This window comes from Aptenodytes forsteri, unplaced genomic scaffold, assembly GCF_000699145.1.
Source record: "Aptenodytes forsteri isolate BGI_AS27 unplaced genomic scaffold, ASM69914v1 Scaffold347, whole genome shotgun sequence".
In the NCBI taxonomy this organism is placed as follows: Eukaryota; Metazoa; Chordata; class Aves; order Sphenisciformes; family Spheniscidae; genus Aptenodytes; species Aptenodytes forsteri.
This window is the reverse complement of record NW_008794110.1, coordinates 115,993-130,559: the sequence shown is the minus strand read 5'-3', so window position 1 is coordinate 130,559 and position 14,567 is coordinate 115,993. Positions and strand designations below refer to the sequence as shown.

Here is a 14,567-nt window from a genome sequence, read left to right as displayed (position 1 = left end):
TCTCAAAGAGCCCTCTCGTGTGTTTGCAGCACAAGGTTAGATTTAAATGAACAAAATGACAGATGGGGGGAGGAAACAGCAGTGCCACTGCATGGTGAGATTTGTACTAATATCATCTTCATGTCAGTGACGTCCGCTGAAACATATAGAAAACACAGCACAGGTCAGAAAGAGAACTACTTAAGCTCAAGTTGGATTTGAACTCTGATTCTTTCCTTCGTGAAATGCCTGGAAACCCAGATCCACACCCAAGGTACTTCGCCTGGACCCAAAAGACATTTAACTAATCCAGAAAGTGGATGTCCTAATGCAAAAGATCTTCTGTTGGTCACCCTGCCAAAAAATCCTTGTGACATTTGTTTATCTAACCAACAGACGGACGATGCTTTCAAACACAGAGATGAATGGTCAGCACTGCAGTTACAGAAACTACGTTCAAAGCTCACTCACAACACACCGGGGACCAGGCTGCTTCAAGGTCTGGGGTCGTTATCTGTCCTTGCAGAAAGCCTGAGAATGGTGGTGACAAATCAAGCTAATAAATATCTTCCCTGACTACTATGCACTGAAGTATTTAGTGTCTAAATCCTGATGGCTGGTGGTTCCAAGGCCTGGGACTGTGAAGTTGAATTTTCTGATCAGGGTGAAAGCAGTCTGCTTTATTAAAACGAGCTTGAGAATCTCACATCATTATTTCACATGCAACAAATATAACGTTGGGGCAAATACACATACTCTCTGACCTGGAACTCCAGAGCAGACGCTTTCCATATCTGCAGAAATCCATCACTTGTTGCTACACAGAACCACAGTTTATTTCCCTCATATTCCTAGTTGGCAGATTTGTATTTTTCCAGCTAAACTCCGAGAAAGGAGCTGTGATTTCACTCTATGAAGCCCAACCTCAAAACACATGGTAGGATTTGTTTTAGAAGTGTTCCAGCAGGGAGGATAAATAATTGAGATAATGAACATGAGACTGTACCAGCATATCGCATGACACCCAGTCCGTCTCCATAATGTCTCGCTGTTACTGTCCTAGCACACCTCTCCCTTCCCACCCTCCCATTCCCCCTCTCCAGCTGCGTGGGTAAAGCAATGCAACTGGAGGGAAAGAAAAGTCTAACGTATCAGAGATGTGGTAGACTCGGCATGCTGAAAAATAACAAGTCACGTACCCTGTGCCAGCAGTGACCCACTTAACCCTGATCTAATGGTTGCTACATTTGACCGATCTTCGATTAAAGGCTGAGCCAGTGCCTCCAGCGCTGCAGCTTTGCAAACAGGCACCGGGCTGTAAGCCTGTGGCTTCCACTCCGGATACGTTCCTACAACAAGCGTCTTACAGCAGTGAAGGACTGACTTCGGGTGCCTTGCTAACTTGGTATTCCAGCTTTGCAGGGCTCGAGCAGCGTTTGCATAATTTCATGATTAAATAGTTGCACAATTCAGCTGCTCAAGGCTGAAAGCCCCACAAGTCTTCAAACTCCTCACTTGAAACAAGAAAGGCGTGATAACGGCTTTATACCAATGGGGCTCTAATGATTTCAGCACAATTATCACAGTGGCACTGAGGAGTAAAAAAAAAAAAAAAAAACAGGCCAACTTTCACCATAGGGCCGCAGGTCAGAGTTTTGTGCAAAACAGCAAAGAAACCTCTTGGCATCTCTGCCCCATTTCTCAGCTCTGACAGCCCACGCTCATTTGTATACCTAGAGTCTCTGCAGAATATTAAAAGGGCTTTTGGTTTCCCTACAGCCAGATGCTCAGTAGATATAAATTGCACAGCTCAACTGAAGTCAAGGGATCAAGGCTCTGTCTCTCTTTTTCTTGATGGATTACTCCAAAATTCATATTTCAGAGGGGAGGCGGAGGAGGTGGTTTATAGCATACGAAAGGGGAGAGAATTCTGGAATCACAAAGCCTTTGTTTAAACAAATAAAATCTTTGCAGCCATTTTTTTCAAGACCGTATTTTGCCATTACAAGAAACTTCAACCTTGCAATGCAATGGGGCGTAGCACACAGTCAAGTTTCGGGACATAAGAATCGCATTTGCAGCTCATGCTTCAACCTGCTCGGGGCTTTAAACAATGCACTTTCCTCCTCTGAGTCTTACTTTCCTTTCATCCATTTTTAGCGTAATATTTCTTCTGTAAAGGACCCAAGGTCAGAGAATAAAAAATGACCAAATGTTACACACACAGAGAAATAAATGAGTATATTTGATTTCTGTGATAAAACCTGCCTGGCAGCTCTTCTCTTTCCATCTAATAAAGTCCACCACTTCCATTGCACTTTGCAGAAATGGACATGCACAAAGAGGACAAACTTGGTTATCCCCAGGGTAGGGGGAGCAAGCCAGAGCTGCATCAAGGTCATGCCAACAGCCCATGTTTACAGCACTGGGAACACAACAGCTTTAACTCTGCACCAGCAGCTGCGCAATCAGGACTACTCAGAGCAGGTCTCCATGCACCACGCTGTTACGGTTCAGGGTGCACTGTCTTACAAATCAGTAACACACAACTTGAGTAGGCCCAGTTTGAAGAAAGTTTTGTCTTTCAAAGGAAGCAGGAGACTAGTTTTTCTCAGTTAGTGGACACTTCTCCAGGCCAAGTTCAGAGTAGACTCTGAACAAATCTGGAAGAGTGTGAGTGAAGTCTGCTAAATTAGTCCAGGCAACCATGTTTCTTTGCAAGGAGAAAAGGATGAAGCCTGAAACTCCCAGGGAAGTAAGAAGCACAGCTAACTTCTACTGTCAACTCAGTGAGCACCTGAGATGTTATGCTCCAGAGACGTTATATTTGGACACTCACAAGATAAACCACCAGACCACTAACCCCTCCATCCACTTGTTGCCACACACATACACACAGTTTAGCCAGAAAAAAAAAAACAGTGACACTTTCAGACTCCGGCACATGAGAAAGTTGAAGTCAAATTCCACGGCAGAAATATGAACACAAATCTCCTGTGCCTACCTAGGTGTCCCTCAGCAGGGGACAGCCAGCCTGGGCTTGCATCTCCACCCCTCTTTAATTTGTCTGATTTGACCCTTCCAGCCTTTTTACATGGATACTGAGTTTCCCTAAGTAGTTTATGTTCTGGCCCTTTGCAAAAGCTTTCGCCAGTGCTTGTGAAGGATAGCAGGCCCAAGCCATAAATCACAGCCAACCTGGGATCTGTTTTTTCAACACGTTTCCTCTAATGAGAGTCAGATGTTGGCTAGATAGATTTTATTAATTGTACTTGTTTAGAATCAGTCATGTCTGTAGCTCTGTAATGGGATTTGAGCATGTGAAAGGCAAAGGGCTGACAGCAACCGTGGAGAGGAGGAACACTTTTGTCGCCCAGTAGCCTCTGGTCTGAAGAGCAAACAGGAATCAAAGGTCTGGAGAGCTGCGGGAGGGAAGGGCTCCTACCGGCATATCGTACGCCCTGGCCATGGCTCAGGACCCAGTAAGCTGGAGCAAGAACTGTTTCTCTGTAAGGGGAAGCTCTCCGAGTTTTTTTTAGTGTAGGATGATTAAGACTCAGCTGCAAGAGTCTCTGTTTACTACCATGATATTTATTTGTTGCGTGCATTGCAAATTTTCACCTTTTGGCAAAGACAGGGGCAAGGGAAGAGCCCCAGATAGCCGGGGTCTCTCACAGCAGAGATGTTGGGATAGACAGGCCAAGGCACCCGACTGAAAAAAGAAGAGCTAGCTCATTAGGTCCCTCCTCTCCCCAACATGTCAGCGTGTTCAGCTGCAGAGGAAATCTGTATTCTTGCCGAATTGCAAACATTGCATGCTCTAACCTAAGCGCGCGGAGACTGGATGCGCACAGAACACACCAGCACCTTACAGTGTCCCTTCTGTTTCGGCAGTACAGAGACGGCTGAGCGAGGCTGGGTCTCACCCACAAGCAAACGTGGAAGGAGGGAGGGAGGAGGGAGAGAGAGCATCTTTCTTTTTGCCCCCTTTCTGGGTCCAATAACTACTGAAAACGGTAGGCTACTCGCTTTCAACACACAGTTCCTCTAATCCCAAGTTCAAAAGCAGCACTGACAAAGCCCCACAACATTTCCGCTCAGCATGACCGTTAGCGTAATTAAAGTATCTCCCAGATAAGGAACTGGAGGCTCAGAGACATTTAAAGATGGTCTCATTGACCAAAGACGGTTTGTTGTCTCCCAAAGTTTTCACATCAGGATTTTACAGGATGGAAAATTTTATCTTCACCTGTAAATTGTGAGTTATTAGGCTGCCTATCAATATGAAACAGAACACCTATAGAATATTTTTGTCTTTTTACCATCATTACAGATAATTCACCATCTCTGCTAGGAGACCCTGATCACTGCCAAAATTTCTCCATTTGTAATCTCTCTCTCTCTCTCATATCTCTATTATAATAACCCTTACCCTTAACTTTACAGGCTATCTTTTAAAAGCAGCTCAAATTTCCTTTCTTATGAGAACTGCTATCTGATCTTTTTCTGCTTGTAAAATATTCATACTTCATTTTCATGTCTACTTTCTTCTACCTTCTTAAACAGGAAAAGGCTTTTTTCCTCTGGATAAGCTATAAATATTTTTTCATTATCATGATATTCTGTGATTTTGAAGTGTCTGTAAAAAAAACCTAAGCAAAAAAGAAAGTTTACTATAAAATGCACCTTTGGAGTAACCTACTATTCACTGTAAAAAAAACCTAAGCAAAAAAGAAAGTTTACTATAAAATGCACCTTTGGAGTAACAACTACTATTCAAGAACCCATATAAAATTTGGTACATAGTTTCAAGTGAAAAAAATGGGTGTACTTTTTTAAATTTTTGCAATATTTTCTCTAGATTTTTTAAAAAATTATTTTCATAGTTTCTTAATGGCATGTTTCAGTCTTAAGTTTTGAAATAGCATTTACTTCAAAACTCCCCTAAATTAAAAATGAAATGAACTAATGAAATAGTCTTAAGTGAAACTAAATGGTTCACTTTGGGTCAAATGAAATAATTTGGGTTGACCCAAACCCATATTTTAGTCTGTACGTTGTGTCAAAAACCTAAAAATTTCCATTTCAGTTTCTCCCAAATCATTTTTCTTTCCAATTTTTTGGTTTGGCAAATAGACCCAAAAAACCTCCATTATTCACCCAGGTCTATTCTTAAACAGCTCACATCACTCACATTGTTTTATTTAAAATTTCACACATGCACACTCCCACACCACTAACTAATTTTATACATAATTGCTCTCAGCCTGGGGATTTGTGCTCTTTCACAGCGCCAAAGATCTATTTTGCTGGTTAGGCCTGTGCTCTGTTAGCATATGGAATTAGATCATGATCATTTATTCACAGGCAACCACGAGTTGCGAGATCCGTGTTCAATCCATCTTCATCTGTCAGAGTAAGGTTTAGCAGGGAATGACTGGATTTTGATGCAACGCATTTTGCTAGAAATGTATTATCTATTACTTTTAGAAACACCAAGGACATTTTACTAATGTAGCCCAGCATAGTTGCCTGAAGACTGAAATGATTAAATGATAAAAAAAGATTTTATCTACCCAGCATACGTCTGTTAAAGCCTTGCTGTCTATGAAGCTGCTGAACATGGTGCTCCCAAGCGATGCCGGTGGTAATGTGGGTGCCCAGCACTTCTGATGTTGGACAAAACAACCCTCCCGTGAGCCCTTTACTCCCCTGCTTCACCACTGTATCACGGCATGGCTGTAAAGCACACCAAAGCAAATAAAAAGCCAGAAAATAAAGCCACATAGGTATTATGAACAATATGTATATACAAACCTCTCACAGCAAGATAGGGCTATATGCAAGCTAGATTAAGAGTCCCCAGACTAAAAGGAGGGAGCCCACATGCCTTCCTGCCAAGGAAGCTGAGGGCACAGAAAACATCCTCCTCCTATAGCTGGTCCAGTCCTCAATACACCAAAAACCAGCGCCTGATACCCACCATCATTGAACCAGACTCATCTCTCTATCACTCCCTGATCTATGACATGGAGTGATACTTAATGGGACCTGGCTAACTCTTTCAACCCCAGTCCAAGCACACATGGGAACCCCACTATGCTTGAAAGTTCATCTCCAATTGAGATGGTCTCACAGCCCTCACAGAAGAGACTGCTTTTCCCTGCTGGGAGAAGCAATCAAGGGAAAAATGCAGTCAAAATATGGTGTAATGTAACATGAAATAAGGAAGCAGACAGGACAAAAGGAAACATTCGAATCAAGGCTCACCATAAAATCTGGAGGGACTCTTATAATATTGGTTCTGCACCTGTGTATCACAGGTCAGAGAATCTCTCACAGTCTCGAGCCAAACAATGTGTGCTTAACTGGAGTACGTCTTTCAGAAAGACACTCTAGAGCCAGACAATCTAGGTTTCTTTAGTGAACTGCATCCAAAGTTAACCATTGTATAAGAAAATACACCTCTTGTTTCTAGTTTGGATTTCTGACATTAAATTCTACCCCTGCTTTGAGTTTTATTACACTTCAACCTGCAAGGACTAAAGACACCTTCTAGGGTTAGACGCCTTCTTTCTCCACAAAGTCCCTGTAACCCATAAACATGTTACATTTAGGATGTTCAGTCAACCACTAGTGGTTCCTCATCCAGAGTATTTAGCACTTGGCTTCCTTTAGCCAAGACAAAAAATTAGCTGGAAGACCAATAACGAAAACAATAGTTTAAGCAACTGAAAAGGATGGTCTGAGTTCAGAAGAATTTGCCTCCCTGAACATCAGAATACTATGTATTATTATTACTAGTGCCAAGGGCACTTTTGCAAAGCTTTGATTTCCCAGGTCAACATTTCAGCTTCAGGTTCAACCCTCCGTCCCCACACTGCGCTCCTTCCCCGGGCTCTGCACGGCACCCCACAGCCCTTGTTCAACACACCATTGCTCTGCACAAGGCTAATGACTGTCACTCAGCGCTTGAGAGCTGGAGTGAAAAGGTTCAAGGCTACAAGATAGTCAGTCTCTTGAGGATCAATACTCCGCCTAATTCTGCTAATTACCCTTTGTTGGCCTTTATCTAAATCCCTTTGAGCCTTGCAATGGTCCTTATAGATCTGAGCAACAGAAAGAGGAATCCCTTCCGCATTTCTCTGCAGCTGCGATTTTGTTCTCTGAGACATGAGGGACACTGGGAAGTCAGGAGCCCCGGCGCATCCCTTTTATCATCTATCTGGTCCCCATAATGTGAAGAACAAGGTAACGCTTGCATCAAATTAGTGGCTAGCACAAGGCTGTGCAAAGGACTTGGGTTTTTTTGTTTGTCCTTTTTTGTTATTTCCTTATTAACTTCTGGATGAAGAAAAATTAGTAAAAGAAATATCCACTTGGGGTTAGCCAGGCACATTTCAGTTTCAGATTTTTAACTCTTAAAAATAGCTACACCAGGCTATTTTTCCAACTCATTTTAGAATGAAAAATCAGAGGATATCCATAGCCAAAATGTTTTCCAGAATTCCCGCATCCTGTTATTTTAACCCCAAACTCACCAAATGCTTCCAAATTTGGGGATTCATTTACTTTCTGGTGAGAACGAGCCTTTATTCACAATTTGCCTATTTGTGCTTTCTCTGATTTATGATATTTACACAACAATGAGCACCATAGTATAAGTGTCCCCTAAGAGACATCATGCTGTTAGTAGTTTGAGAAGCTTCATTTTGAGGTTCTAGCAGCCTCCACCTTGAAACTCTCCTAAAAAATGCCTTAAATGGCAAGTTTAGACCCATGACTGAAGGCCCAGCATCCGGGGAGATTTCTCCTGGAACATGGCAAGCATTGGGTAAGGCTGAGTGTCAGCCAATCTTCTCTCCCACGCCTGTCACCCCACGCACTCAGTCCCAATATTATGTTACTCTTACAGCTGTGGAGGATTTGACAATGAATTTTGACCCTCCCTCTGAGCACTAATGAGGAACGGGGAGAACAGCCAGTGAGTCCAAACCGGACAAATGCAGAACGGTGCAATTTGTCTGCAATACACCAAGAAGAAACTGGATATCTGCAGAGACACCTTCATTCCCCCCAACCCCACACCTTCTTCTCACAACAGCTCAGCATCAATAATCACTTCTGAGCAGCAGGCAACAATACACTGGCAAATAAGCCCCGACCAGGGCTTTAAAATTAAACAGCTAGAGGATAGCTTCAGAGGCTCAATGCACAGTCATTGGTGCCTGCTGCCACATGATGCCGGGATGACGTTGGCACTTTCAAACAAGCACAGGGCCAGATTGCAACTGGAAGGAACAACCATAATTCTCCTGCAGTCAAAAGGAGCTCCTAGGTTTCATACACACTGAGAGTTTATACCCAACAGCACAATCAGGAAACTTGAGGGCACTTAAACAAATCAAATCTCTTAACTGTTTAAGTTCATCCTTCTCCGTGAAATGTGTCTGGAAGACACTCTCAAGCACTTCACCGAAGTTAATCGCCCAAACCCAAACCATCACAGCTCACAAATCCTTTAAACTCTGAGAATTCACTTAATGCTGAACAGCTGCCAGGCACTCGTTCGCTTGCAGCCACAGGAACAGCTTTCTTATCAATAAATGGGGATTCCTGTGTATGCAACACCCAGTAATGGCAATGGAAATGACTCAGTCAAATGCCTCTGCTTTGAGATTAGGATATGCCCAAAAAGTTGCAGGCAGCAAAAAAGTGCTAAGTGCAGCTACAGGCCAAGCAAGATGCACATTCAAAATAAACAATGGAACAGTCCCCTTCCAGAAGTGTGAGGACAGCCAGCGTAGGGGATGCTATAAAAACATTGAAATTGGCTATAAATTGCTGTGCTTCAAGACCCAAGATGCTACAGTTTTCCTCAATAGGAAATAACTGGGCTATCTCCAAAAACTGTTGGTAAATGAGGACTTTAACGATGACAATTGCATCTGTACAAAAGCAATCTCCTATTTTAGCCCAATTAGTGCTGTGCTAAATCATCAGCCCAGGCCTTGCCTTTTGCAGTTGAAAGAGACACATCTGTGAGGCTCTTCTGTTGCATGTGTTTTATATTATACTCTAGCACAATATGTATAAACTAACACTATTCTACACTTACACAGCACCTCATCTGGAAATCTGAAAGCGATTTATGAATGGTGGGCATCTGTGACATTTTACAGATGGAAATTGAGGCATGGAGGGATTCCGTAATTAGCCCCAGACTTGCACAATGAGTCAGCTGCAGAGCAGAGCCCATTATTCGTTGTGTAGTAACATCTAGTGTCTAAACACAGAGGGAGTCAAGTCTTTCCCCCAAAAAAGTGTACAAGCAGGCCCAAAAATGCCACCCATGTCTGCGTTCAGACCAAGACCATTGAGGAATAGTCAGTGTGAACATGTATCCTAAAGCACAGTCTCCCCTGGTAGACAGGTCCCTCTGTTCTTGTAATACAAACGCAGGCCAGAAGAAGGGTTAATACGCCTGAAAGTTTTCTGCTTTCTCCACATCAGTTGATCTAATAAAAAAGATTGATTCTCCCCGCAAATCTGGCCTCGCTTTAACAAATCATTTGATTTGACACAAAGGACTATATTCAGATAGTTTAAATTCCACTTTAGTCCCTGAAACTAAAGTTTCTGATGGGCTGAATACTTAGAAACAGCCAATAGGAAACATCAGGCAGAGACACCCACCTTGGGTAGGGTTGAAAGTGTCTGAGTGCGGCCAGAAGCATCTGCGGATCTCTCTATACTGTAGTGCTTATAAGCCTACGAGGAGTGTCACAGTGTTACAGAAAACAGAGAGCCTTTTCTATACCTTCTAGAAATACAGTAGCAACTCACACTACTGAAGCACTTCCAGTATGTAAGCATAACACTGTATTACCTTCCCACCTTGCCCAAGACAGTGGGCCAGATGCTGGGAGCGACACTCCCAAGGCATTGGGATCCAGATCACCAAGGGGTAGAAAAAGCCCATGACAAAATTCAAGCAATCCAGGCACTTGCATTGGAAAATTTTTGACTTCTTTAGCTTGAAAAGACAGAAAAGCATCTGCAGCCAGATCTCTGTTGCAACTTAAAACAGACCTAATTTTTAGCTCTCCATTATTCCCTCTTGGTCCTGCCTACATCAAAGTTAATGAATGTTGCAGTTGTAAGGAGCTGATTTTACAGTGCTCCTGCCCTCAGTCTACCTGTTCTCTACTTATCTGGCACGTTTCCTTCTAAAAAGAAAAAGAGAAAATCCTCATGTCATGTGGTGCCACGTACACCCTACACTGCACAAATTTTGTTATCTAGTCTCCAGGGAAGTTGTGGAATACCTCCTGCACGTTTCATTGTTCATTTCAGAATAGTCATCTCCCCTTCCCAGACCTCAGAGAGCAAGGCCCAACCACTCTAGGGGCAATACATCTCTGCCGTGCCATCTGGCCCCATACTTCCAAAGAGTTTAGCCTACATTCTAAAAATCAGTGTATCATTTGGAGGCTAAATGACTAAGAGCAAACCATAGCAGGAAACATCTTCAAACACAGGACAACTAGAAGAATCCTAGGCCAAATTGCTGATAAGGAGGATTCCTTACACAGTCAAAAAAATCCCTAGCCAATATCCTCTAACCCCCATTGTCAAGTTATCAGAAGAATAACAGCATCAGTTAGATTTTGCCTGGATGAAACCTTAAAGGTGCACAGAAGTGTGCAATGGAGTAAGCCACCTTTTAAAATAATTTAGTATCTTGTCTCCTCAGAGGGCCAAGATGTGCAGGGGGCAGGACTATTCTTGCCCTCTACGAACACAGAACAGGGCAGATGTTGAAAAGGTCACAGCCACCAAGGGAGAAACTGAAGCACAAAGTGGAGAGAGACCAAGGAAATAAATCACCACTTTAAAAAGACAATCCAGAAACAAGACTGGCCTGTGGTGGGACCAATAATAAGGAATGCAGAAGATTTAGATGCAATTCCTGCTGACACAATACTTTCCCATGCGTCCTTGGACATGCCATTTAGTTCCTCTACATGGCAGTTCCAAATACGAGGGTCAATGCGCTAAGAAGTGCATTCGTGTGCCAGGACATGCCCAAGTAACAGAGAGCAGTAAACAATAGCATCCTCAACCATGGAAGAGAATATGAAAGAGAACAAGGATAGAAACAAGAACTGAAGGATCCTTCTCTCCCAGAAGGGCTGGGACTGACTTCTCTATTTGGACACTGATTTTTTTCCTGATACAATAAGAGCTTAGAATTTCAAGGAAAGACCCAAAGTCATTATGCACTCCAAATACCCTCTGGTCTTGGCAGAGATCGCTGGGAATAGTTGTTGGGCATCTTCAGTTTCAGGGTCCCACCCAAGGGATGCAGCGCTGCAGGTTTGAAACACAGCCTTCCCAGGCTGCCATCACTGCCCCGCTTGGCTATTGCCCGCTTCAGCTGTGCCCAAGACGAACGGCCGATTCTATGCTGAACAACTGTGGTTAATGAGAAATCAGAGGCATGTTCTGTAACATCCATAGGCAGAGCACACACAGAGAGAGGAACTGCAGCTAGAGCATGAAGCATGTCTGCAATAGATGTAGGAGCAGAAAGACAGATGCTCGTCCTAATTTATGGCTTCATAGGAGCTTTTGGGCTATGGGACGCTTATTTTTCTGCTGAGTGTGTGTTCAGCAAGGAGAGCAAAGAGGCAGATCCGTGCGAGCTCTTCATACCCTTGCCATACCACTGCTTTCACAAAACCAGCGCTTTGGAGTAACTCGTCTGCTCAGCATATGTGCTGCTTCTAAGGTCCCATGATTTTCATTTACCACAAAATCTGCACATGGCCATCAGGTACAAAGTCTCCCATGTAAATTCCTGCGTTTTATTGATTAACCATCATTGGAGATACACGGTCAAATTTAAAACCTTGGTTGGGCTTTTGCACTTTCAAGCCACTTTTACCATCAGCTTGGAGACGTACAGTTCATGCACCGGCAAGCAATAAATGGGCTCTCATTCACTTTCAACCTTTAAAACCATCTCAGTTTTCTCAGGGGAGGCTGTTCAGAGACACCAACACAAGTGTCACAGAAACACTCGGATATGAGGAGACACCAGGCTGCTGGATGCCAATGGCCGATGAACCTCTCTCCTCAGGGGAGGGCCTGCAGTTGCAAACAAGGTCACAGCCACCTTCCCTCTGAGAGCTCTGCAGCATTCACCTCATGAAGCCGACCCCCCTCCTGGCTCTTCTCAACATACCACCCCCAATGACTGATGAGGAGCGTGAGCAGGTCAGGGAAAACAGGGGGGTGAGTTTTAGTTGCTAGGAAGAGACCACAACAGGTACCCTGGGGCAGACGCAGGGTCTGTGGAGCCTGGTGTCCCCTCTCAGGCACCGACCCAAGGTAAAACGAGGAAAGTCCAGGCAGGGCGGCCCTTCCCAGATGCTCATCAGGCGCTGCCTGAGCAACTCCCTGAACCTGAGAGGAGTGGGGCATTTCCAGCTCCCGTTTTCCTTGCCCTCCAGATACTTGAGGGAAACTGAGGCAAAGAGCAGGCAGAGACTCACAGACCCCCTTCCAATATGCTTCCCCCTGCAAGTGAAGGGCATCCCTGGCTGCCACGGCCCCCCACCCAGGAGAGCACCCCACTTCACTCTTAGGCTCTGCTTTTCCATGATGTTCGTGTTGCCCACTTACGGTCCTGGTTGGAAAAGTAACCGTGCTGGCAGCCAGATGAACCTGCGGGGGGGGGGGGGGAGACAAGGCAATTATCACTGGGAACGCATCAAACCCTCACCCTGCACAGCATTGGTTCAGCAGAGAAAAAGTTTACTCAGCTTGCAGAGCAAAACTTGGTAAGGAATGAAAGCGCCTTCACTCTCCCCGTTCGGCTCGTTTGCGCTCTTGCCAACAATTCCCCCCTTCCCACCCACAGCAAGACATGCATGCACAGACACACACACTCGTGCTCTCAAAGTGCTGAAATAAGCCTGTAAAAGAGCCCCATGCCTCTATTGGAAATGATGCTTCCAAGAAATACAACCACAGAAAAACCTACTGAATGAAACAGGCTGCAGCAATCCATTCTGGTTGAATGTAAAAGGGGCTTGGGATTGGGTTTGGGTTTTATTTTTTTTGGATAATGGCAGTCATTGCCTCAGTTGCACACTATGGGGAAAAAATGGTCCCAGGTTCAAGAAGGGAGAGCAGCAGCCATTGTTTTTGCTGAGCCATGGGAAGAAGAACCTGGCACCTTCCCAGAGGCTGGTGCATATGCTAAAAAACAAGTTTGTGACAAGAACAAGAGTAGGAATCAAGTTCGGGGCAGGCGGGGAGACGACGACGGACACAACGGCCTTTAGCAGTATGGGCACAGCAGCATCTCCTAATGTTTAGAAAACCAGAGTACACTTCAGAGGAGGTGTCTGCCCCCAGCTCTGCCAAGGCCAGGTTGTGAGCCGGGCCGGTTAACCTTGCCTCTAGAGATTTTTCTATCTCCAAGTGTAAAACCAGAGAAGACGACTCCAACTGCCTTTGTAAACCACTCTGAGGCCTGTGAAGACCTAATTATTTAAGTCTGTGAACCACAAAGCACTTTCATCTGGAAAGCACAATATATATCAGTATCTGTGTTTTCTTGCATAGAAGGGTAAAAAAGGAAAAAGAAAAATGCTAAACAAGCTGAGGAAATAATTGTCTTAGTACCAAAAATTTCCCACAGCTCTGGAGGATGACGGTCACACTGAAGTGATGTATATTAGTCATGATCAGCACACATAAAATCATCTTGAAGATACTAACTACAAACAACTGTTCCAAGATTTTACAAGAGTGTTTGTTGTACCAGTGTCTGGAAACATCACATTAAAAACAAACAAACAAGATCAGATAATTGCTTTGAATATGTTTTTTGTTAGTTTGGGGTCCTAGATGATTTTGCACATATGCCTAGGAAGCTGAGCAGCAGGCTTGCTTATCGTCCTACGCATCTTCACTGGGAGGAAACAGGAGATGTTGGTGCAATGACACCAGTGCAAATCTGGACAAGGCCTGGAGTCCCATAAGACCCTCAAACACCTGAGCAGCAGGCTTGCTTATCGTCCTACGCATCTTCACTGGGAGGAAACAGGAGATGTTGGTGCAATGACACCAGTGCAAATCTGGACAAGCCTGGAGTCCCGCTCAAACACCCACTAAGACCCACAGAGATTCCTTTGGAGGGCTGATGCTTTAATATTCCTCCAGCTCTTCTGTGTCACCTCAAGCTTTATCACAAGCAGTGATAACAGGCCAAGTCCAGTCCCACAGTCACCAGTGTTACATTCCTCCTAAACCTATCCTTTGAAGGAAGTAGAGATTTGGCTGCTGGTGTGACTCCTAGCAACTGTTTCCATAACGTTGGGCAAGCATGGGACATGTGGATGAACAGAAAACTGCCCTGAATGGACACCAACCTTATCTTATTCCCTTTTTCTTAAAGAAGTTCTGTCGTAGAGGGACCTGCCCCCAAGCCCCTCACAGGATTGCCAATGTGAGGAATCTTTTCAGCTGGTTTAACCAAAGATTTGGGTTTCAAGTGATGCTCATTCGTCAGG

General features: G+C 44.2%; 1 protein-coding gene across 1 annotated transcript in view; it reads right to left on the bottom strand.

The window, feature by feature from the left end:
• The window catches only part of COL26A1 (collagen type XXVI alpha 1 chain), a gene marked incomplete at its 5' end in the record, with an annotated part of 154,353 nt that overhangs the window by 43,364 nt on the left and 96,422 nt on the right, over positions 1-14,567 (bottom strand). The window contains one exon of the mRNA XM_019471032.1: positions 12,670-12,711. Coding sequence (XP_019326577.1) covers positions 12,670-12,711 — 42 coding nt within the window. The remainder of the gene's footprint in view (positions 1-12,669; positions 12,712-14,567) is intronic.